At 49.3% G+C, this 24,263-nt stretch overlaps 1 protein-coding gene across 4 annotated transcripts in view; it reads left to right on the top strand.

Moving 5' to 3' along the window:
- The window catches only part of PPP2R5C (protein phosphatase 2 regulatory subunit B'gamma), a 1,570,607-nt gene that overhangs the window by 1,268,434 nt on the left and 277,910 nt on the right, over positions 1 to 24,263 (top strand). For all 4 annotated transcript variants that reach the window (XM_069637762.1, XM_069637761.1, XM_069637763.1 and 1 more), the window contains one exon: positions 14,760 to 14,887. In XM_069637762.1, coding sequence (XP_069493863.1) covers positions 14,760 to 14,887 — 128 coding nt within the window. The remainder of the gene's footprint in view (positions 1 to 14,759; positions 14,888 to 24,263) is intronic.

The raw sequence follows: 24,263 nt of genomic DNA, 5'->3' as shown, positions 1-24,263 counted from the left end.
CCTCTGTCACTGCACAGAGGGTGCTGTGTGACACGCATGAAAAGATGTAGTCTATGGAGTTGTCTAAAACTCCACAATCCAAGAACACAAGAGTAAAACACATCAAAATACATGAGAGAGTGGGGACAAAAGGCTCCCACTCTATCCAGGTAAAAAGATCAAGTCCTCAAAATCCAGCAAAGTTGCTGGGGGTCTCGAAGGTGAAGGGAATTAGCCCTTTTATGAGAATTCTTCCAAACAGGGGTCACTGAGAGATGCCTTCCAGATCTGCTGGCACGGCCGTAGGTGTTACACGTTCCCACCCACCCCTCTACTCCAGCGGACCCTTCAAGTTCCAGACATCTGCTTGGTGTCGCAAGAGACTGTTTTATTGGTGGCTCTCACGTTTAATCTCTCTCGGACATGATCCTTCAGGAAGTCCAAGGCATTGCCTGTGACTTTTGGGGGCTCCTCCTCTGGCTCTCAGGCTTCCAAGGCTTCCATCGCCCATTGGATGATCCAGGCCATTTCAGAGTCCTGCATGGCCATGGGAAAACATGTTCCTGAGGCGATTCATGCCCATGCGGTCAGAGCAAAGACCACAGCTGTCGCATTTCTGAGACTTTCTTCTTGGGATGTCATCAGCAAGGCGGCTACTTGGGCCACTCCTTTGGCCTTCTGTAGGCACTGTTCGCTGGATACTCGCTCCAGGCGCGAGGCAGAGTTTAGTCAGCCGGTTCTGAAGAAACTTTTTCGCTTCATCCTAGATATGATGCAGGAATCGCCCACATGGATGGAGGAAAAGGGATGGGGACGTATGAGTAATTGAAGTTACTCACTGTAGTGACTAGAGTACTCGTGGTCCCCTTTCATCCATACGTCCTACCCACCTTCCCCCGCTAGTATGCCAATGGCTTATAGGTAATATAAGTAGCCAGGTATCTTAGCGTCCAATGTGTTCAAAGGGGACTGAGGTGAGGCGCCAGAGGGCGGTGCCTCACAAAGTGTTCCCAGGCCTGAGGCTGCGCCCCCGCATTCTATGCTAAATTTAAAGGTTGAGGCTTATTCTTTCACTACCAAAGTTTCCGGTACCGTCCTCATGTTGGAGGAATCCCACAAGGATGGGGGAAAGGGGACTGTTAAGACGGATTTCTGAACTCTGTCCTGGTGGCGCAGAAGTTCAGAAGACCAACCTAATTACTTGGAACAGGGTAACCTCTGGACAAGCCAGACCAATCAAGGTAGCGATCGCGGCGGTCAAGACTAGGTCTCAAGAGGGGTGAGGGTGACTGAAAGCCCGCAGTGAGCACACAAAGCAAGAGCGCTTACAAACTACTCCAAACAGTTGTTTATATCAAAAATAGATACACATTTATTATAAGGCCGTGAAACTAATAACCACAGTAAAAGCAGCAATATACAACGATATTAAACCAACACATACACTATCCACCCAATATATATACAGAATACACAGTTTCACAGCATTAGCAGCACGAAATATGTTATCCACCTGCAGGGGAAGGAAAACAGGCAGTGCGAACCAATGCGTGTGATATGTCCGCCTTCTGAGGCCCCTAACTGGATGGTAGTCCAATCCCTACGAAGAGTGGAGCCTAGCGCTCAAAAGTACCTGCACACGCCGGTGCCAATGGGCAAAAGGTGAAGCTCTTCGGAGGACGTTGGACAGCTCTGTAGGGTGCCCTAATGAAGGAGAACACGGTCCGCGACTCTAGCGCAGCCTCCACTGTGAGGCAGAAGTAGGGCGCGAGTACGGACAAGGGGAGCTGTATTTACAGCGGGGAAAAGCAAGGGGCACTGCAGGAGGGCGACCAGATCCTAGCTAATCTACTCACCGGTCCCCGAAGCAAGCAGGCCCGAGCTTCTCCTCGATAGATGCAGCTTCTGGCAGGTTCTGAAAAGCAGGGAACGTCTCGTCGTCGTGCAGAGTAAAAAGACGTCCCGATCGAAGAATCCTGCACAGTTTTGTCGCCACGGCAGGGCAACGGAACGGCCGGGTGTATTCAAGCCAAACGAGCACCGTTCACCTCTAGCTTAGGGTTGCTAAGCAAACGAAGCGTGTGAGCGTGCCCCGGACTCAGAATACCACCCAACCTGTCGGCGATTACAGAGCAGGACTCCTTAGTAAGCTGGTCAGTCAACTGGGTGGCCCAGAGACACTTCCGAAGGCTTACGGCAGGAGTTGATGAAGGTGCCGGGAATAGCTGGTCCTGCTATTCCAATAGGTCGAAGCGCCAGTACAGGCCTTCTTGTTCGATCTTAGGTGGAAAGGGCTTCACCGGACGACAGCAATGAGGAGCAGAAGTTCTTCAGGGGGTCACCAGCGATTCCTCGGTCCAGCCTCGTGTTCGCAGGATACTTGGCTCCTGTATCCCTGGGTTCGTAAGAACTCAGGAGATCGACATGGTAGTGGTGTTTCCAGCTCCCTCTTATCCACGGTTCCCTTCGCGCCAAAACGGAGGGGAGCCAATGGGAGATCCGCTCATCAACACACATACCATACGTGGACCAATCATGGACCACAGTGGTCCCAGGCATTCACACCACCCTAGACTCTCTGGCACCCAGGATGTGTATTGGGACCAGACAGCCCAGCCCACATCCTGGGGGCACTCAAACGACATGTAGAAGCCCGCGAAAGCAACCGTGTTTCGCGGGAAACTACATGCCCAAATAAGGAAGGCCCCGGGTCGCCTGACCTGGGTTAAGGTAAAGGGAGCAAGACGGACAGTGGACGAGACAAAGGAGCCTCGTGGTCCGGCCATTTTGGGTAGCCGGGCCACCCTTTTGTGTTCGCGGCAAAAAGGTGCTCAGAACGGCAAAAGGAGCTCAAAATAAACCAAATGATCGCTGCCACCAGCCCAGTCCCTGAATGACTTGCACCGATCCAAAAACCATCCTACAAGAGTGTCTAGGGTCTGTAGAAGGCTAGAGACCCAAGAGAGCTGTAACTTAGCTTACAGTGCCCTCTTGTGTCGTGTTGCACTAAAATGGCGACACGATAAAAGAAACTACGGGAAACAGCGTTCCCCGGTACTGACTGTCTTAAGGGCATGTCAGTTTCCCCGTAAGAAAGGAGCGAAAGCCCAGAGGAGTACGGCAGAAGGCTGCACTTCTCTGGCAAAGTCAAGAAAACAGGTTGAAAACAATAGCAAAAAGTTTAGGGGTTGCCACATGGAAGGAAAGTTCCCTACAATAACGAAATCTTTCCTAACAGGGACTATGAGTGCTCTAGTCACTACAGTGAGTAACTTTAAAAATACAAATCAAAAAAGTTCAGGCTTGTCTGCCCTCGCTTAATGGCATTCTGTCAGCAGTCCTTCTTGTGATGAGAGGTTTATGCATCGGTTTTATATTTTTACCAGCTGTCCGTACCTTGTGTTAGGTCGTTTTACAAAAGTCCACCTATGGTAGGACTGAAGAAGACTCACTCTTGGGTGTACAGGGTTCCCAATTTTTACGTTTAGACTGAACTACCCAACAGGTTTGGCAGCAAGGGACGAGCAACCGGGTTCAGTCTGAGGGAGAAGGGATGTAGGTAAGTACAAAGAGCTCTGGTACATCTATAGTCCAGAATACACTTATAGACTGTAGTTTTATAAAAATGTGGTTCGAGGGGATTGTGTCCTCCGACGTATTCCACATCTATGACAGTAATCACCACAGCTGTGCTGCTTCGGAAACATTTTCTGCGTCCTGCGTCGATAGGCCCCTTCGAGGACGACCTCCGACATCACCGGATGTTATATGAAGAACGCACGACACCCTTAGCCTCCGTTCCGTCCTTTTCCCCGAACGTGTTCGCTTCGTAATCTCGGCGCGCCTCGGTACTTCTCCTGTTGAATGGGTTCTTCTAACTTGGTTATTGTGAAAATATGTCCTGGTCTTCTTCTACCCCACGGTCGGGCTTCAAGAAGTGTCAGGACTGCGATTCCAAGATGTCCCTGATGGACCCGCACGATGTCTGCCTTTGGTGCTTCGTCGAGAGCCACGCCACTGATGACTGCGATGAATGCTAGTCCTTGACGTCGAAGGCTTTGCGGGAGCGGAAGAAGTTATCCGTAGGTAGGGTTTCCAAACCCCATAAATCCGCTGGGATTTTGACCGACGATTCGAGGGGCGACTCGGCGCGTCAGTATAAGTCCAGGGGGTCCCGGAGTGGTTTCCGCCATTCCTCTACCTCTTCTAGGCATTCGCAGAAGCGTCGTCACCGGTCGCCTTCCCAGTCCTTGTCCGAGGACTCCGCCAGACAGCGGGTAGCTTGCCCCAACAAGCATTCATCTCCGGCGGAATGGGACGCATTTCGCAAGGAGATGATGGCGATTTTCGAATCGCAGGGCACCGTTCCATCCGTGCCTTTGAGAGAAGCCGGCAAGGAACGCGCAAGGGCCACCGCTCGCATGCCTTTGGGTTTGGGCGGTCGGCGCGATAATCGGGAGCCATCTAGGTCCCGATTGGTAAAGGTTGATCGCACTAGCCGTGCCAGGTTCAGGTCCCGGTCCTCGACACCCTCGTGACATTTGGAGCCTGTGAGGCCTTCTAAGAAGGTATCGATGCCATCAGTGCCATGTCTGTCGAGGGACTCTCTCGAGGCTCCGGCCTCGAAGCGGTTGTCGAAGTGGTCAGCGCCTTGCTCGACGTCGACACCGATTCCCTCAACGCCTTTGGGGGAGGCTCTGTCAGAGGTGCCTCGGAGGACGGTGGACACTCCGAGGAAGGCCCTAAGTAAATCAGTGAGGCCTGTGTTTGAGCCTTTTTCTGTACCCTCATCCAGGGATTTATTCCAGCCTTTGGATTACATCTCAGAGGTGGATGAAGGGTCAGATGTGGAGGGGTTTGTTCCTCCTCAGGTTCCTGATGACCTGTTATCGGGTCATAGCCAGATTTAAGACCTGCGTCAATCCTTACATGACGCCAGTGGTCTGGACACCTCTTCGGAGGTTGAGTTTGGCCGGCCTGAGCCTGGTACACACGCCGAGCCGTCATAAAGGCGTCTCATGTCGAGGGTGACGGAGTACTTGGGGTGGCCTGCTCCGCCTGTGGATTTTCTGCAGGATGACCCGACAGATATTTTGGACCAAGGTCCACCCACTGACCCGGTGCTGCCATTTCATATGGCCTTACAAAGAAGTGTGGTGGCGGCTTGGACTGCTCCGGAGAGTCTCCCGGCAGTGGATAAGTCGCTACCGAAAAAATACAGTCCAGCCAGTGGCGACCTCTGCTACTTGTCTACGCACCCCACTCTGGAGAGTTTGGTGGTGCATGCGGCTACGGCCCCAGCAAAGCAGGCTGTGTACCCTACCATCCCTCCGGATAGGGACGACAATCGCTTTTACGGTTGGGGGGCGAAGAAAGTGTTTTCATCTGGGGGTATGGCTTTAAAGGCAGCCAACTCCGTTTGTGCCCTGGCAAGATTAACTCACGCTCTGTGGAATTGTGTATCTTTGGCAGCTGAACATATTCCCGAAAGGGAGGAACAGGATGGTTTTCTTGCCCTTGTTCAGGATGGCAAGGATGCCATGTGTGAATCCTTTCAGTCGGGTCTGGACATGGCAGACTGTGTCAGCCGGTCCATGGTGGCAAGCACCGTGATTCGCAGGTTTGCGTGGTTGCGGAAGTCGGGGTTTGCTCCTGATGTACAGTTCCGGCTTCTCAACATGCCCTTTGATGGTGACCATCTTTTTGGCAGCAAGGCTGACGAGAGCCTTGAGAGGTTGCAGACATCCAAAGCTGCAGCACAGTCATTGAGCGCTGCAGTACATCAACCTCCTCCTTTTCGTCCTAGGGGACAGCAGTGGAGGGGAGGTTCCTTTCGATACTACTCTTCCTTTGGTAGATCGAGGGGAGCTGCCAGCCAAAGGGGCCAACGTAGGAGTACCAGAGGTGGAAAGCAAGGTACTCGAGGTGCCAAAGCCGCTCGGGCTGTACTCTCTTTGCCCTCAGGCACTGCCGCAACCGCTTCCGCTCAGTCATGAGGCCATGTCCCATGGTTCACTGGTTGGGGGAAGGCTGGCGCAGCATCTTGTAGAATGGCGTGCCATTACTTCAAATGTGTGGCTTCTGGAGATCATATCCCATGGCTACTGTCTTCCTTTACGGCAGAGGCCTCACGACAATCCAGCGGGGAAGCTCTTTGAAGAGTCTGGATCCGCTCCTTGTGCAGAAAATCAAATCGCTGCTGGAGAAAGGCGCCATAGAACTCGTGCCTGTAGCGGAGAGGAACAAGGGATGGTATTCCCCATATTTTTTTATCCCGAACAAAGGCGGGGGATTGAGACCCATCATGGACTTGCGTGATTTGAACAAGCTCCTGAGGAAGGACAAGTTCAAGATGGTTACTCTCTCTCTCAAGTCCTCCAGGCCCTTCACCTTCAGGACTGGTTGGTGACTCTCGAACTCAAGGATACTTACTTTCATGTGCCGATTCATCCCAAGCACAGGAAGTGCCTGAGGTTCGCGGTTGGCGACTCGAATTTTCAGTTTCGGGTCCTGCCGTTAAGACTGACCTCCGCCCTGAGGGTTTTCACCAAGCTCAGGAAAGGGGGATTCACGTCTACCCCTACCTGGACGATTGGTTGATGAGGGTGCGCTCTGCCGAGCAAGCCCTGGATCATCTGTCGGTCACCTGCCACTCCCTCCACAAGCTGGGCTTCTCCCTCAACTTAAAGAAGTATCACTTGACACCTACCCAGCAGCTCCAGTACATCGGAGCAGTGCTCGATACTTCCCTGGGGCAGTGTTCGCCTACCCAGGTGAGGGCTCATCTCATTCTGCAGACGGTGGACAAGTTTCAACATGCCCAGTCTCTCCTGGCGTTGGAGTTCTTGAGGTTGCTCGGTCTCATGGCATCCTGCATTCTACTGGTGCCAGAGGCCAGGCTGCGGATGATCCCTGCAGTGGGCTCTCAAGATGCAATGGTTGCAGTCCTCCGGCAGGATGTCGGATCCCGTTCAGGTGCCGCCCACGGTTGCCCAGGATCTTCTGTGGTGGGCCGTCGAAGGCAATCTGATAAAGGGGGCTCCATTTTGGCTACCCTGGCCAGAGGCAACGATCGGACGGATGCATCCATCGTGGGATGGGGAGCTCATGCCAACGAGTTGACAGCGGTCGCTGGTCTCTGTCGGAGTCCAGACTCCATATCAATCTGTTGGAGCTGAGGGCCGTCAGGTTAGCCCTGAAGGCTTTTCTGCCGTCTGTGCGGGGGAAGTGTCCCGATTATGACGGACAATACAGTGGCCATGCACTACCTCAACAAAAAAGGGGGGGGGCAGGGTCTCCCACTGTGCAGAGGCGCGATGCAGCTCTGGTTCTGAGTCATCCAGCAAGAAATTTCGATCTCGGCAGTTCATCTGGCCGTAGACGAAAACGCAGTGGCGGATTCTCTGACCAGGCAGAGCAGGGTCTCAAGAGTGGGAGCTGGCTCAGGAAGTTCTTTTGGAGATCTTTGCACTTTGGGGGACCCCACAAGTGGATCTCTTCGCCACCAGTGTCAACCGTAAGTGCGCAAGATTGTGCTCGCGGGAATTTCCTCCAAGAGGAGCCTTAGGGGACGCATTCATAGTGGAATGGTCCTTCCCACTGCTGTACGCGTTTCCTCCAGTCCCCGTCATTCCACAAGTGTTGCAGAGGTTACGGAGGTTTGGTTCCCGAATGATCCTCATTGCTCCGGCGTTGGCCAGGAGAGCGCGGTACCCGGACCTTCTCGACATGCCCATCTGCCCTCCATGCAGTCTTCCCTACCGAGACGATCTGCTCTCACGGGAGGGGGGTCGGGTTCTCCATCCAGAGGTCAAGTCTCTCAGCCTTCATGCTTGGCATCTGAAAGGCTGAGGTATAAGGATTGGGACCTCCCTGAAGACGTGATGGAGGTGTTGCTTTCGGCCAGAAGGCCTGCAACAAAGTCCCTGTACCGTTGCCGTTGGAGGAAGTTCTGCGACTGGTGCAGGGTACAGAATGTGGATCCTTTTCACTGTTCAATACCTGTGATTCTGTCTTTTTTACTTTCATTAGCCCACAAGGGCCTGCAAGTGGGTACCATTAAGGGTTACCTGGCGGCGCTGTCCATATTTAAAAGCTCGTCTGAGGAGTGTTCTTATTTTAAGATTCCTTTTAATTCTCAGTTTCTGAAAGGGCTAACTAATGTGTTTCCTCTGTCACTTTTCCAGGTGCCTGGTTGGGATTTGAACTTAGTTTCAAATTTCCTGATGGGAGCTCTGTTTGAGCTCTTACATTCTTGTCCAGTGAGACTGTTGTCCTTTAAGACTGTATTTTTAGTTGCGGTTACTTCCGCTCGCAGAGTGAGTGAGTGAGTGAGTTGCAGGCACTATCCGCCAAGCCACCTTTCACAGTGTTCCATAAGGACAGGGTTGTCCTTCGTGTTAGTCCTTCTTGTCTTCCGAAGGTTGTGTCAGAATTTCATTTGAGTCAGAAGGTAGTTCTTCCGGCATTGCATCCTGGTAAGGAAGAGGAGAGGCCCCATAGGTTGGATCCTAGGAGAGCTTTAAGTTTCTACATCTCACGCATGTCCCGGGTCAGAGTTGACGATCAGCTATTTCTGGGATACCCTGAAAGACGTATGGGTCATCCTGTTTCTAAGCAGACCTTGTCCTGTTGGATCATCTTGACAATCTCGGAATGCTACCGTCTGGCGTGTAAGGGCCCTCCGTTGGGCTCACGGTCTCATTCTACTAGGGGTGTGGCTGCCTCCACTGCTCTGCAGAGGGGTGTTCCCATTCGTAATATTTGTGAAGCAGCCATATGGGCCTCTGTCCATACTTTTGTAAAACACTGCTCCCTGGATTCTATCCATTGGCAAGATTTGGCCTTTGGTAAGGCGGTCCTCTATTCTGCAATTTGATTGGGCATTCTAAAATTCAGAATTTTTTTTTCCATCTCCATACGTTGGTACTGCTTTGGGAGTCTGTCATAGATGTGGAATACATCGGAGGACACAATCTCCTCGAAGAACAAGTTACTTTCTTACCTGGTAACGTTCTTTTGATGGGATGTTCCTCTGACGTATTCCACATCGCACCCTCCCAGCCTGCCCCTCTACAGAATTTCTTATGCGATTGCAACTTCCGTTTCTGCAAGGCTTTCTGTAGTCATACTGGCAGAAGATTGGTGCCACACCTTCTGGGAAAAAAACTACAACTGAGGCTACAGGCATCGTGCGTCCTACATATAACATCCGGTGACGTCGGCCGTCGGAGGTGGTCCTCGAAGGGGCGTATCGACGCAGACGCCGAAAATTTTTCCAAAGCAGCTCAGCTGTGGCGATTACTGTCATAGATGTGGAAAACGTCAGAGGAACATCCCATCGAAATAATGTTACCAGGTAAGAAAGTAACTTGTTCTTTTTCTAAATACTAAGGGAACTAACACAATATTAGGATCACAGGTAAGTAAACTTATTCACATTTATACATTAAGACCTTTAAGCATTACTCAAGGCAATATTAGACTTTAGATGAATAAGGATAAGTAGTCAGAGTAACAAATCAATTCTTTAACCAACATTCAGGCAAGATATGATATGCTATGATATGGCATTTATAACATGCCTATGCACAAGTGTCTCAACACAGATACTGGTAAGTAACATTTAGGAAGCCTATACTAAGTCCAGCCCTATATGGAGGATCAGATTCTCAGTCAGTTGCGACACTGGGTGGCCAGGGCCCATGGGTGCAGAAAAAAGAAAGGCTGACACTGTCCAAATAGCAGGAATCTTCAATGTTGCAAGTATTTAAAATGTTTAGTTAAAAGATGGTCCAGGTAGGTCCGACAGATGGCCTAGCGGATTGTAGACCAAAGGACCGGTGTACTGGAAGAACACAGTTGGCTTGTCCACTCCCATGTGTCTCAAAGCTCAGGAGGAGTCCGATGTAAAACAGTAAGCACCCAGGTGAGTACCTAGGAACGGGACAATACCTTTTCATGAGGAAAGAACACAACGTCAACAGCGGGTCCCCCAGGTGAGGTCCCCCAACTTCTTTGGTTGGGATGCCCAGCAGACGATCTTCACGATACTGGGTCGAGGGGACTTGACGCAGGCTTGGGTTCAGTGACTGACATCACATGGCCGAATGCTCCGTTTCTCGGTCCCCGACTTGGAAGGGGAGACCTCCAGGAGCGTAAACGGGTCACTGTAGGTCCAGCAGGATGCCCACAAAGTTCCAGCCGAAACTGTGTTTCAAGTGACGAACTACAGCAAATTGGTCCAGGTCCCAGGGTATCTGGGAATTGCAGCCCACAGCATTCGTAGCTCTGCAAGAGATTGCTCAAAATGCAAGTTGTTGCAAGACTGGTTAGGCCTGCCAGTCCAGGTGAGGAGATTGTCCTGTCTGGATCTTCCCTGCCGATCAGAAGAGGAGGCTGGAGCAGCAGCAGTCACTCAGCAGTCACTGGAATAGTCATCTTCCTCAGATTCTTCGTTCCATGCGGCCACTCTGTCGTTCTGCTCCAGGACCCTTGCTGTTATGCAGGAATGCAGCCAAGCCACATTTATGCCACATTTAAACTTTGGGAGGTAGCTGTCCCAAGGGGACTACCAGCATCCCAGTCAGAACTGGATTCAAGCAGGTATGCTGGAGGACAAAGACCTGCAGTTTCAGTGTACTCCCAGCTTCCTGTCCTCGCTGGTGCCTCGGCAGATTTCCTAATGAGCCTGGCAAAGAAAAGAGGGAGTTGGACCTCCTTCACTGAACGACAGAAGGCTGAAGAAAGGGACAGCCCAGTGGGAGGCCGGCTATCAAACTTTGTCGATCAGTGCCAAAGATCTCCATGGTCACATGGGTGCTTGATGCCCTTCAGCAGGGGCACGTTATGTAATTCCAGGACAGATACCCACACAATCCTCCTGTTGCAAGACGAGAGCTGAATGTGGCTCAGCTACTGAAGGAGGATCAATCCATGCTAGGCAAAAGGGGCAATGGAACTGGTCCCTCAGCGCCTCTTGGGCTCCAGAGTTCACTCTACTTTCAGGTACGGAAGACGTCAGGGATGTGGCGTCAATTCTAGATCTGCGGAGCCTCAAAAAGGTCCTCAGATCCCAAAAGTTCAGGATGGTCACGTTGCTGCACTTAGTGACTCTCGACCTGGAAGACACCTACTTCCACATCCCCATTCATCGCAAACACCGGAGGTTCCTACGGATTGTCGTTCAGGGGCAACATTACCAGTTCAAGGTCTTGCCCGTGAGCCTAAAATGGGCCCCAGGATTATTCACCAAATGCCTGGCATCCATGTTTACCCTTACCTGCATGATTGGTTCATCTGGTCTCACTGCTGCGTGCTGGGAACCCAGCACACTGTAGGGACCATCTGACTTTGCTTAGATTCTCAATCAACTCTCCAAAGTCCTGCGTAGTCCCATTGCAGAATGCACTGTTCCTGCGTGCCCGACTCAACAGTCTTCTGCCTGGCGACCCACTTGGAAGAGAGGGTGAAGGCCATGGGAACGGCCCAATGGCTGTCGACCGCTACTATGGCAACAGTCCGGTCCATCAAGTCCCTGCTAGGGATGATGTCTTCCTGCATCCATCTGGTGCCCTTCTGCAGGCTGCAGATGAGAAGTCTTCAAGAATTTCGGTATGCCAGGTGGCAGCAAGTCAGTGGCACATGAACCTCCAAGATTTCCCTCAATCGGGCCTTCAGTCAAGCCCTGTAATGGTAGTCAGTTTATCCACACCTCTCACAGGGCGCTCACTTTCAGATCCTTCCGTATCAGGCTACAGTCACGATTGACGCCTCTCTGGAGGGTTGGGGAGCCCACACAGGACATTCTCTCGCCTGAGACCTCTGGTTTTAGGAGGAAAAGTAGTTGCACATCGTCCTAGTACTGCACGCAGTCTTCTGGGCTCTCAAGTCTTTTCAGCGTCTGCTCCAGGAAAACGAGATGTGGTTCTTCAGACAACACAACCACCAGGTTTTACATCAGGAACCAGGGTAGGACGCTCCCCGACGGGAAGCACATCATCTGTGGCATTAGACCTTTGCTCAGTGCATATTGGCATGGGGCCATTGCTCAGTGGAGGTTCCTCGTCCTGTTTCACCTGGCAGGTGTCAAGAACACTGCAGACTCTCTCAGCAGGGAGCTGCGGTCCTTCCACGAATGGGAGCTTCAGCAGGTGCAAGAGTGTCATCTTTTCGAGCTGGATCTCCCTCAAATCAACCTCTTTGCAACAGCTGCCTATGCCAAGTGTCAGACGTTTGCCAGCAGATATCCTCAGCCAAGGAGTCTGGGGGATCCCTTCTCATTCCATTGGGAGAGCCGCCTCTTGCACGCGTCTCCTCCGTTTCTGCTATTATGAGTGATCAACAGGCACAGCTGTTGCCACTGCAAGATGATCCTCATTGCATTGGCATGTTCCAGGCAGATCTGGTACTCAGACCGTGTCCATCTGTCAGTGGTCCCGGCTATCAAGCTGTCTCCACTTCCAGACCTCTTCTTCAGAGAGGGAGGATCAATACTGCAGCATGACCCAGTATCTCTGACCCTCATGGCCTGGCTCCTGCAGCCTTTGAATTCAGACATTATTCGCTGCCTGTGTAATGCAACAAGATCCTAGCTAAAGCCAGGGCCCCTTCTACATTGGCTTGCTACAAGAATAAGTAGAAGCGCTTTACGATGTGTGCCGACCACAGACTATTTCACCCCGGCGCGTTACTGCTCCACAGCTTCTTCCGTAGCTGCTTTCGCTGGCCAAGTCTGGCATCGGCCACACCTCGATCAAGGTCCACCTGGCTGCCATATCCTGTTACACACACACTCCGTGGTTGCACAGGTTTAAGGAGTTCAAGGGCCTCTTCAGAATAATCCTGCACCATCTTGGTACTGTTTAAATAGACGTGGCCTCCGTTTGAGCCTATGCATCGAGCCCCTTTGAAGTTTGTCGTGGAAGACAGCCTGCCTGGTGGTGATTACCTCAGCCAGGGGGGGGGGGGGTCAGAGAGATACAGACCCTCTGTAAGCCTCTGTATTGTCCTTCCATGCCGCTAAAGTGGTTTTACAAATTCATCCTTCCTTCATGCCAAAGGTTCTGTCAGACTTTCATCTCAACAAAGCTTTGGTGCTACCAGTTTTCTTTGAAATCCATCTTCGCCTGCTGAAAGGGTGTTGCATTACCTGGATGTTGCGCGTCCCCTGAAGTTCTATGTTACATGCATGAAGGACTTTCCAAAGGCGTCTCAGCTTTGGCAGTTTTGGACCTGTGGGAAATGGGAAGGTCCTATCGAAGGCTCCATCTCAAGGTGGTTATCCGGCTGTATCATTCATTGCCATCTTCTGGCCACAGACCTCTTCCAGGCTGGCCAAGAGCCCATTCCACCAGAGCCATCGCAACAATGATGGCATTTCTCTCTGGTGTTTACCTGCTCGACCCTGCAGGGCTGCAATGTGGCGGTCTACCCACAGTTTCACAAGATTGTCCTGCGTCAACAGGGATTCCACGGAATGGTCCCAGGTCGGCCAGGCAGTGCTACATAACCTGGTTGCTTGAGATGAGTCTGTTCCAGGGGTAAGTGTATTGCTTCTGAGAGCCTTGCCACCTCCCCTAGTTGTATATATTTACCGCTGTGTGACCGTATTCATGTGAATCCATGCAAGACCCCATGCTGGAGAAGGAACAAGTTACATTTAACTCTTGTTCTCCAGCATGGTCTTGCATAGATTCAAATGCAATCCCTCCCACCACCACTCTTTGGATCTTCTTGGTTCATATTGCCATGTTACATGTGCTTCCAAATCTAAAGATGGCCACCACGGGTGGAGCTAAGGAGTAAGAGTTTCATTGGCTGTGGAAGTATGACCTAAAGTGACACTGCTAGGCTATTTAGTTAAACTGCTTTACATTTACTGAATATTCCCAGCCTGACGTGGAATAGTCAAAGAGCATGTGAATCTATGCAAGACCCATGCTGGAGAACAAGAGTTGGAGGGTAAGTAACTTCTGTATGCAGTGCTGGTGGGTCGCACAACTTGACAAAATGGTCCTCGTCATAAGGAAGGTAGATGGTCCACGAGCCACCTCAGACCAACCACTTTGTAAACAATGATGCTCATTATTTCCTTGACCTACCGACACCCAACCAACAAACCCTGCCTCCACCTTCCCAGACCCATGGGCGGAAAGGAGAATTATACAGGAGTTGTCGAAAGAGGTTTTTTGGTCATGAGAAACATGGTAGAATAGTTGATTGGGATAGTTGTAAAGGTACTTGTCTGTTTCTTCCAAGTCATGCTTGAGAAAGCGTGGTTTTGTACTGTCTTTCCACGTTATTCCAATAAACGGATTTTGACAATTATTTTGGGCAGCTATTGAGTTTTTCTGTACTCATTGGTGATATGCAACAAGGTATACTTACTTTAAACTACCCTCCTCTAATTCCCTTGTCTGCAAATCAGAAGGATACTATTTTAAATGCTAATATTTAGTTAAGTGTTTTTATGGGTTAATGTTATCATATGTAAAGTCCATGTTCTCTGGCAGTTTAGAAAATTGTCTTGTGCTCTTGCTTGATTGTAAGAATTAGACGACGTAACAGCTCACAGATTTGAGACTTAAGGAATTTTTACTTACACTACATCTGCCATTTAGATATGCGCACCAGCAGAAATATGTAATTTTTCAGCAAAATGAACCCTCCATTTCAAAATTGTAACCTATGATAGATATATTCCATTTCATTTCAGGACTGTATGTGCATTTAAATATTTTCAGTTGATCATTTTTGAAAACCTTTTTTCTTTCATTTAGGTGGCTGAGCGAGCATTGTATTATTGGAACAATGAATACATTATGAGTTTAATCAGTGACAATGCAGCTAAGATCTTACCCATTATGTTCCCATCCTTGTATCGCAACTCAAAGACACATTGGAACAAGTAAGAACAAACTGTTTATTTATTAGACTGCACTCTGCAGTCATTTTAACGTCCCTGTTGAACGCTATTATGTGAAATAGTCGATTTCATTTTCTCAAAAATGAAATAGACTGATTTACCTCTCTAAGATTGCTCAGCCTGGTATTTTCTGTTGCCGCCTGCCGCACACGAGTGCCTGCAGGGGATGAAAGGCACGGTGGGTACGGCCATCAGAAGATTGAAGTTGGCTTTGAGGTGAATATGTGCGTTCGTGTGTGTGTGTGTGTGTGTGTGTGTGTGTGTGTGTTTTTGAGGGCTTGCGTCTATCTTTCTTTGAGGGGTGGTGGGGAGACGTGGTTATGGCAGGATGGGGGCACAGGATTAAAGTGTGATTGCGAGGGAGAAACGCCCTGATTTTAAGCTGCAGATTGGTTTTCAGAGAGGTGCGGGGCTGAATAGTGATATCATTTGTTCGCACCCTCTGTCTCCTTACCTCCCGTGATTCCATCTCTTCCTCTCTCCTACCTTGGCTGGCTTCCTTTTCACTCCCAACTTAAATTTCAATTTCTCTGCCTTGTCTTCAAATCTCTCCATGGTCTTGCCCCCCCTTATCTCTCCTCCCTTCTCTCGTTCTACTCCCCCTCCCGTTCCCTTCGGTCTGCTGACATTTCCTTCTCACTTCACCCCCATGCGCCCGGTGCCTCCTCCCGTTTTCGCTCCTTCCAGCTCTTAGCTCCTCTACACTGGAACTCCCTTCCTTTTGCTATCGTTCTTCCCCCACCTTCACTTCATTCCGCACTTCCCTTAAATCTCTCCTTCTCCATCCTCCTCTTTGAAACCCCTACCCCCTTCTACTTCCCCCTTCGTTACTCTTTTCCCTGACTCTCTCCCCTCCTCTACCCTCCCTTTCCTCCTCCTGCTCCCCTCCTTCACTCCCCCAACCTGTCCCATCTCCCTTTCCTCCCTCCCCTTCAGTTAATTTCTCTTTTCACTGTTTTGTTGTTTGATTGATTAATATTTTAATGCTTCAACAGTTTTATCGTTCATGTCTTATGTATTATGTTGTTCCATGTACAGCGCTTTGGCGTAAGGCGCTTTATAAATCAATAAAATAGAAAATACAAATACACATTTGAATATTAAAGGCTGCACCAAATCTGGCAGACCTGCATACAACTAATTAAGTTTGTCAATACAAACAACTATTCGGCACTGTGGAACTTTGAATATTAATGAGGCCACGGTTTTTCCCCTCCTTTTTTTTTTTTATTTATGATCCAACTTTGATTCATCTTGCTTTAGATTTTCATTTGATTTATGTTCATATCAAAGCTTATTTGTCTTATTTCTTGATGTTGTTTGATTCTTTTACTTTACAATTTGAACACTGCACAATTATGACCATGTTTCTCTTTGTTTTTAAAATTTGATTCAATATACGTTTGTCGCTTTTTTGATCTTGGTCCTTTTTTCAACTAAAAATTTCTTTCTCAACTAAAAATGTTTCATTACATTGGTTTAATAACACAGACTGTTTTCAGCATCTATAGACTTAAAATAACTATCTGTTTTAGATACACACCAGTTGGAATTGTTTAAATTTATTATAAATTTGTTCTAGCATAGTGGATACCATTGGTTACATATTTTTTCAGAATGTCCCAATCCACTTTTTGCTTTAGGGACTCTCCCTAATTTACTTTTGGTATGAAACGCACCAAATCTGCATGCAGCCGTTAATATTCAGAAATCTCACAGAACCCTGTTGAACTCATTGACTATCATTTTTGCCTGCTCAAGACATATAAAGGAATTTAGTCATGGATGTTATGATTTTTGGTACAACACAATGCATATAAAATATATATATTGTGAAAAACCAAAGTGTGACACTTGCTCGTACCCGGGGATCTCTCTCTCAGGTGGCCAGAGCACGGCCATCGCCTTTGGATCCAGACCCTGGGGGTGGACCAGTGCGGTGGATCACCTGGGTGCAAGATCTTCGGGGAGCGGGTGGTGAGGCAATTGATGGTGAGACTCTGTATCCTGCCCCCTTTCCTGTGCTCATAGCCCATCCTATTTTATAGGGTTCGCCAACGTTCCAACTCCTCAGGCACTTGACCTTAATCACATACTTCGAAGGGATTGTGTCCTCCGACATATTCCTTATCTTAGATATCTCGTTCCAGCTTTGCTGGCCTCGGAAATTTTTTTTCTCTAGAGGGCGCTGCGCGTCGACGTCCGCCGAGTCGATGTCCCTCGACATCCGCCGTGTCGACATCATCCTGCCTATGAAGGCCGTGCGCAGCGTCCGTTGCTCAGTTCCGTTTTTCCGCGCTTACTCAGTGCCTCGGAATATCGTTGCTCATTTTCGTAGATATATTACTCCATTTTCCTTGAGATATTCGATCCATACTCGATGGCTTCCTCGTCTGAACCAACGACCCCTCGGTCTGGCTTTAAAAAATGCCGAGACTGTGGAAAAAAGATGTCGATAACGGACCCTCACAGGGTCTGTCTGTGGTGTTTGGGAGCTGAACACCATTGTTCGGAGTGTGAGGACTGCATGTCCATGACAGATAAAGCCCTGAAGGAGCGTAGGGGGAAGCTGGAAAAAGGTAAGACTTCTAAAGCTTCTTCTTCCTTGACGAAGTCGAGACATTCGTCTCCTTGTCACCATTCGCGCTCCAGGTCTCGAAGCGGGTCCCATCGCTCTTCGAGATCGAAGCACTCGAAAAGGAGACGCCGAAGATCCCCTTCTTCGTCGTCCTCTTCCTCTGTTTCACCTAAGAGAATCCCTTGCCCCACGAAGCATAGTTCCCGGGCTGAATGGGAGGAATTCCGAAAAAATATGATGAGTGTCTTCGAGAAAGCGGCCTCGACCCCCTCGAAGACTGCCGAGAGCGATGCTCTGGTCGAAAGACCCGAAGGTCCAAAACCCCGCGAGTTGCAGCACCCGGCGAAGGAAGCTTCTCGAGCGCGTCACGAACCCTCGAGTAAAGCAAAGACCTCGAATCCTTCTTCGAAGGTTCCGTCGTCGACGAAGGTTCCGTCAACGCTGAGGTCGGTGTCTTCGACGCCGTTGTCGAAGGGACCTTCGACACACGGGTCTGTCGACTCGACGCCATCCTCGACACCGGCGTCGACGCCAAGGAAAGTCACGGTTGCGGCGCACCCAGTGGCTATTCCCAGGTCTTCGATGTCGTCGAGATTGTCGATATCCTCAAGCAGAATTCCGATTCTATCGAAGCCCTCGAGGCCTCCACCTTTGTTTTCGACGCCACTTTCAAAGCCTTCGGCAACATCGACGTTTTCGAGGCCGCTTACGACAAGTTTGGCACCCTCTGCCTTGGAGATGGGTTTCACACCCTTTGTGAGCTCAGACCAATTGGAAACAATGTCTTCAATTATGGAAGAGGGAGAACTGTCTGATCAAGAAGAGCCATTTGAGTTGCAGGGATCTGCAACCCCAGTTCAAGAAGAGTTATCCTCAGAGGAACGCAGATTAAAGGAACCCCATGATTCCTTACATGAGGCAAGTGGTTTAGACACTTCCCGCGAGGTGGAGTTCGCTAGGCCAGACCCGGGGGAGCATGCTGAAACCCCTTATAGAGCCTTAATGGCCAGGATTACAGAATTTATGGGGTGGTCAACACCTTCACCGGCTTTCCAACAGGATGACCTCACGGATATTCTTGATAAAGGTCCACAGGAGGATCCTGTAGTACCTTTTCATAAAGCTCTTCAAAGAAAAATAATGACGAACTGGGAAACCCCAGATGTCGTCCCGGCAGTAAATAAAAAACTGTGTGCTAAATACAGGGTATCTTCTGCAGACCCGGAGTTTTTGTCCAAACACCCATCCCAGGAATGTCTGGTGGTACAGGCAGCATCTTATACTGACATCAAGACTGCTTACCCTACCGTCCAACCCCAGATGTCGTCCCGGCAGTTAATAAAAAACTGTGTGCTAAATACAGGGTATCATCTTCTGCAGACCCGGAGTTTTTGTCCAAACACCCATCCCAGGAATGTCTGGTGGTACAGGCAGCATCTTATACTGACATCAAGACTGCTTACCCTACCGTCCCACAGGACAGGGACGATAAGAAATACGATGCTATGGCTAAGAAAGTCTTTTCGGCATGTAGCATGGCGTTAAAATCTATTAATGCTACTTGCACCCTTGCTAGATTTAGCCATACACTTTGGGAGTGTGCTTCTACAGCGGCTGACTGCATCCCGGAGGGAGAAGAAAGGGAGGCGTTCCTAAATATCATAAGGGACGGTAAAGACGCTATGTGCGAAGCCCTCCAGACTGGCATTGACTCGGCTGACAGTATCAGCAGAGCAATGGCGGCAAGTACAACAACCAGGAGATTTGCTTGGTTGAGAAAGTCTGGTTTTGCCCCAGATAGGATGACCGACTCAAAGGGGACAAAGAACTACCCGAGGTGGACGGGGTAGATATTCAAAAGCCGCAGCAACAGCAGGTGCCTCTTTACCATCGCCATCTGCATCAGCCGCCCCTAAACCACTCTGAGGACTTCCCTCACAAGACACCTGTAGGAGGCAGGTTAACTCAACATCTGGCGGAATGGCAGGCTATCACGTCAGATGCTTGGGCATTGGAGACAGTTGCACAAGGTTACTGCCTGCCTCTCCTACGCATACCTCAGAGTCATCCACCGGGGATCAGCTCTCAAAAAGCTCCAGATCTGCTCCTCTTGCAGGAAATTTTAGACCTGCTAGAGAAAGGTGCCATAGAACCGGTACCTGTAGCGGAGAGGAACAAGGGCTGGTACTCCCCTTACTTTCTCATACCAAAGAAAGACTGAGGACTGAGACCCATCTTGGACTTGCGGGAATTGAACAAATTCCTCAGGAAAGACAAATTCAAGATGGTAGCTCTCTCTCAGATCCTTCAGGCCCTTCAGTTCAAGGACTGGTTGGTATCTCTGGACCTTCAGGACGCTTATTTCCATGTGCCAATCCATCTCAAACACAGGAAATACCTGAGGTTCGCAATTGGCAACTCTCATTATCAATTTCGAGTTCTGCCATTTGGGCTGACCTCCGCCCGAGGGTCTTCACCAAGTTAATGTCGGTAGTGGGTGCAAGTCTAAGGAGGGAAGGGATTCACGTCTACCCCTACCTGGACGATTGGTTGATAAGAGCTGTATCTTCGGAACAAGGGAACAAGCTCAGATCCAGCTAGATTATGTTTGCCACTCCCTTCACAGACTGGGCTTCTCCCTCAATTTAAAGAAGTCACAAATGATACCATCGCAGAGACTCCAGTTCATCGGAGCGATCCTGGACACTTCCCTGGGAAAAGCCTCGCCACCAGAGGTGAGGGCTCAAGATATTCTACAGATGGTCACCAAGTTTCAAAATGCCCAACGTCTCCCAGCCTTCGACTTTTTGAGGTTGCTAGGCCTCATGGCATCCTGCATTTTCCTTGTGCCAGAGGCTCGTCTGAGAATGAGATCTCTCCAGTGGGCACTGAGAACTCAGTGGTCACAATTCTCAGGGAGAATGACAGATCTTCTTCATGTTCCCGACAGGGTGGCTCGAGACCTTCAGTGGTGGGCCTGTCAGGAGAACATTCTGAAAGGAGAGCAGTTTTGGCAACCTTGGCTGGAGATAACAGTAGTCACGGATGCCTCACTTACGGGGTGGGGAGCCCACGCCAAAGACTTGACGATCAGCGGTCATTGGTCTCCATCGGAGTCCAGACTACATATCAACCTGTTAGAGCTGAGGGCCATCAGACTTGCACTGAAGGCTTTTCTGCCATCTGTACAAGGAAAGAATGTCCTGATAATGACGGACAACACAGTGGCCATGCATTACCTCAACAAAAGAGGAGGCGTAGGATCACTACTACTGTGCAGAGAGGCGATGCAGCTCTGGTTTTGGGCAATCCAAGAAGGAATCTCTCTATCGGCAGTTCACCTAGCCGGAGAGAAGAACTTGACAGCGGACGCTCTGAGCAGGCAGAGCACAGTCTCCCACGAGTGGGAACTAGCTCAGGAAGTCCTTCAAGAGATCTTCGCCCTTTGGGGAACCCCTCAGGTGGATCTGTTCGCCACCAGTGTCAACAGGAAGTGCGATCTGTTCTGTTCAAGGGAATTTCCCCCGAGAGGAGCTCTGGGAGACGCGTTCATAGTGGACTGGGAGTTTCCACTCCTGTACGCGTTTCCACCAGTCCCTGTCATTCCTCAAATGATCAGGAGGTTGAGAAGATTCCGGAAAACCATGATCCTAATTGCCCCGGATTGGGCCAGGAGAACGTGGTACCCGGACCTTCTAGACGTGTCCATCTGCCCTCCAATTCGACTTCCACTCAGAGAGAATCTGCTCTCACAGAAGGGAGGTCAGGTTCTCCATCCAGGCATCAAACCCTCAACCTTCACGCTTGGCTTCTGAAAGGCTTCTGAAAGGCTGAGGTACAAGGATTGGGACCTCCCTGATGACGTTATGGAGGTGTTCCTTTCGGCAAGAAGGCCAGCAACAAAATCTTTATACCGCTGCCGTTGGAACAGATTTTGCAGCTGGTGTAGAGAAGAGAATATCGACCCCTTTTCATGTGGTACACCAACGGTGTTATCCTTTCTACTCTACTTGGCAAATGCAGGCCTTCAAGTTGGCACTATCAAGGGCTATCTCGCAGCGCTGTCCATCTTTAAGCGCACTGCGGAAGAACCATCCTATTTCAAGTTACCCTTGGTAATACAGTTTCTAAAGGGGTTAACTAACGTTTATCCCCCAAGACCATTCCAGGTTCCCCTATGGGATTTAAATTTAGTCCTAACTTTCCTGATGGGCACACCTTTCGAACCACTCCACTCTTGTTCGTTAAGGTTTCTTAAGACTGCTTTATTAGTAGCACTTACATCTGCTAGAAGGGTGAGCGAGTTACAAGCTCTTTCTTGTAAACCCCCTCATACAATCTTTCACAAAGACAAAGTTGTTCTGCAAGTGAAGCCTAATTTCCTCCCAAAGGTGGTTTCTGAATTTCATATCACACAGAAGATTACCCTTCCATCTTTCTATCCTCCTCCCCATCCGGGGAAAGAGGAAGAGAGGTAAAACAGGCTGGACCCAAGAAGGGCTTTAAGTTTTTACATTAGTAGACTGGCTAGGATAAGACAAGCAGACCAGCTGTTTGTAGGCTACGCAGGTCACAAGCTGGGGCTACCGATAACTAAGCAGACCATTTCCAGATGGATTATTTTAGCCATTTTTGAATGTTATAAACTGGCAGGAAAAGAGCCCCCTCAAAATCTTAGGGCTCATTCGACCAGAGATATCGCAGCTTCATCGGCCCTCAAAAGAGGACTGCCGTTTCGAGACATATGTCCGGCTGCCACATGGTCGTCCGTCCATACCTTTACACGGTTTTACAACTTGGATTCCTCCTCCAGTCAGGAAACTAGGTTTCGAAGGGCAGTATTGCACTCTATTCATCAATAAGGGGAAGCATGAAGTCAATACTCCCACCTCCAATAACAGAATACTGCTATGTGAGCCTATTTAAGATAAGGAATACGTCGGAGGACACAATCCCTTCGAAGAACAAGTTACTTCTTACCTTGTAACGTTCTTTCGATGGGATGTTCCTCCGACGTATTCCTTATCGACCCTCCCATCCATCCCCGCAGTACTACTTCCCTTGTTGCAGCTTACACTCCTTCAGGGTGATTAGTCTAGTCCAGAAAGAATCATTGTGGGCTACAAAACGGAACTGAGCAATGGACGCTGCACGCGGCCTTTATAGGCAGGATGACGGGGGACATCGACTCGGCGGACGTCGACGCGCAGCGCCCTCTACAGAGAAAAGATTTCCGAGGCCAGCAAAGCTGGAAAGAGTTATCTAAGATAAGGAATACGTCGGAGGAACATCCTATCGAAAGAATGTTACAAGGTAAGAAGTAACTTGTTAATCTGATACCCATTAGCTAGGAACATGGAGACACACTCTGAGCAAGGTCATACACAAGGAAGAGCAGATCTTACGGGGCAAAGGCAAACCCATTGGAGCAGGTTGGCTGATCAAGGGACTAGAGCGAGGGGTAGGGAAACCCTGAAGATCCCTGCAGGAGGTCGTTGCCTGTGGGAAACCGTGAAGGACACGCAGAGAAAGTCAAATCCAGAGCAGAAGCAGCCTGCATTATTTCAAGGATGCCAGCGTCCCACCCGGGTGAATGGCGGAGTTGGGGAGGTGAGGCCAAGCTTGTAGTATCAACATTGACTCGTGAAGCAAAAGCGCAGACAACAGAATGGACTGAACACAACAGGTGAGTTAGCGAAAGACATGAAAGGCCGGTTTGTGTCAAGAAAAGTTTGAAGCCACAACAGGTTTCTCAGAATTTAAGGTTCAGCGCGTGCTGATGAGATGCAAAAGAAAGCAAACCTGTAGTGAACCTTAAAGTCCGCTGTAACTGTGAAGCCATTGACATAGTGGTCCGGCGAAAGAAAACAGCCCACTCGAAAGTCTCTGAAATGTTTGATTTGTTATAAAGCGACAAAGTGAACCAACTCTGAAAGGCGCAATGGTCAAGATTATCCCAGACAAAGGGGAAGTTAAATGGGGATTGCTTTAAGAGAAATGTCTTTGAACGTTTCTGATTGTGTTATGAAACTACCAAGAGACACTTCGGCAAATACCATAAGGGATAGCTGAAGTGAAAGTCGAACAGGTCCTGCAGAAGTCTATGGAAAAAGCCTTGCCCATTCGTAATTCTTCGACATCCGTCTAAGGCTGAACCAGACTGAGGGACGCCTAGAACATGAAATAAGTTAGGGGAATGGACCCCACAATGAATGTCAAAGCTTGGGAAAGGAGCCCCTGCAAGTGCTGTGATTGCGAGGTCCGAGCCTGACAGAGGGAGACCTACGTGACTTTTTGTTAAACTGTGAAAGAATTTTTGGTGAATTGAATTAATTGACTTGAACGTGGAAGGCCAAGCGGGCTTCGGCCCACGTTTTGAACTGGCTTTTTTTTTTTAATAACCTGAGCCAGAGTGTCATCCTGTCTACGGTGGCTGACTTCCTCAATGCTGTCCATGCTGAGGAGAGCACCATCTTGATCCTTTGTTATAACACTGATTTTCCTTTGCATACTTTTTGTATAAATTATAGGGTAGGCATTCGTTTTTTTTTTTTTTAATATAAAGGCCATTTGTATGCGACATAGTTTGACTAGGACTGTTTTCTTTATTATCGATGGTAGAAACTACTCCCATCATAGTTATAGGGCAAAGTAGGAGATTTTCCAAACCCCAAGAATGTAATAAAGGTTTTGAAACTTGTAGCTCCTGTGTCAATGTCATACTTGTGATACCATGCCTCCCTTACATAATGCATATATATACACTCCAATAGACAGTAT

The sequence above is a fragment of the Ambystoma mexicanum genome, chromosome 14, assembly GCF_040938575.1.
Source record: "Ambystoma mexicanum isolate Mex_15411 chromosome 14, UKY_AmexF1_1, whole genome shotgun sequence".
Taxonomy (NCBI): Eukaryota; Metazoa; Chordata; class Amphibia; order Caudata; family Ambystomatidae; genus Ambystoma; species Ambystoma mexicanum.
The sequence above is the reverse complement of the archived record's forward strand: the minus strand, read 5'-3'. Positions and strand labels throughout refer to the sequence as shown.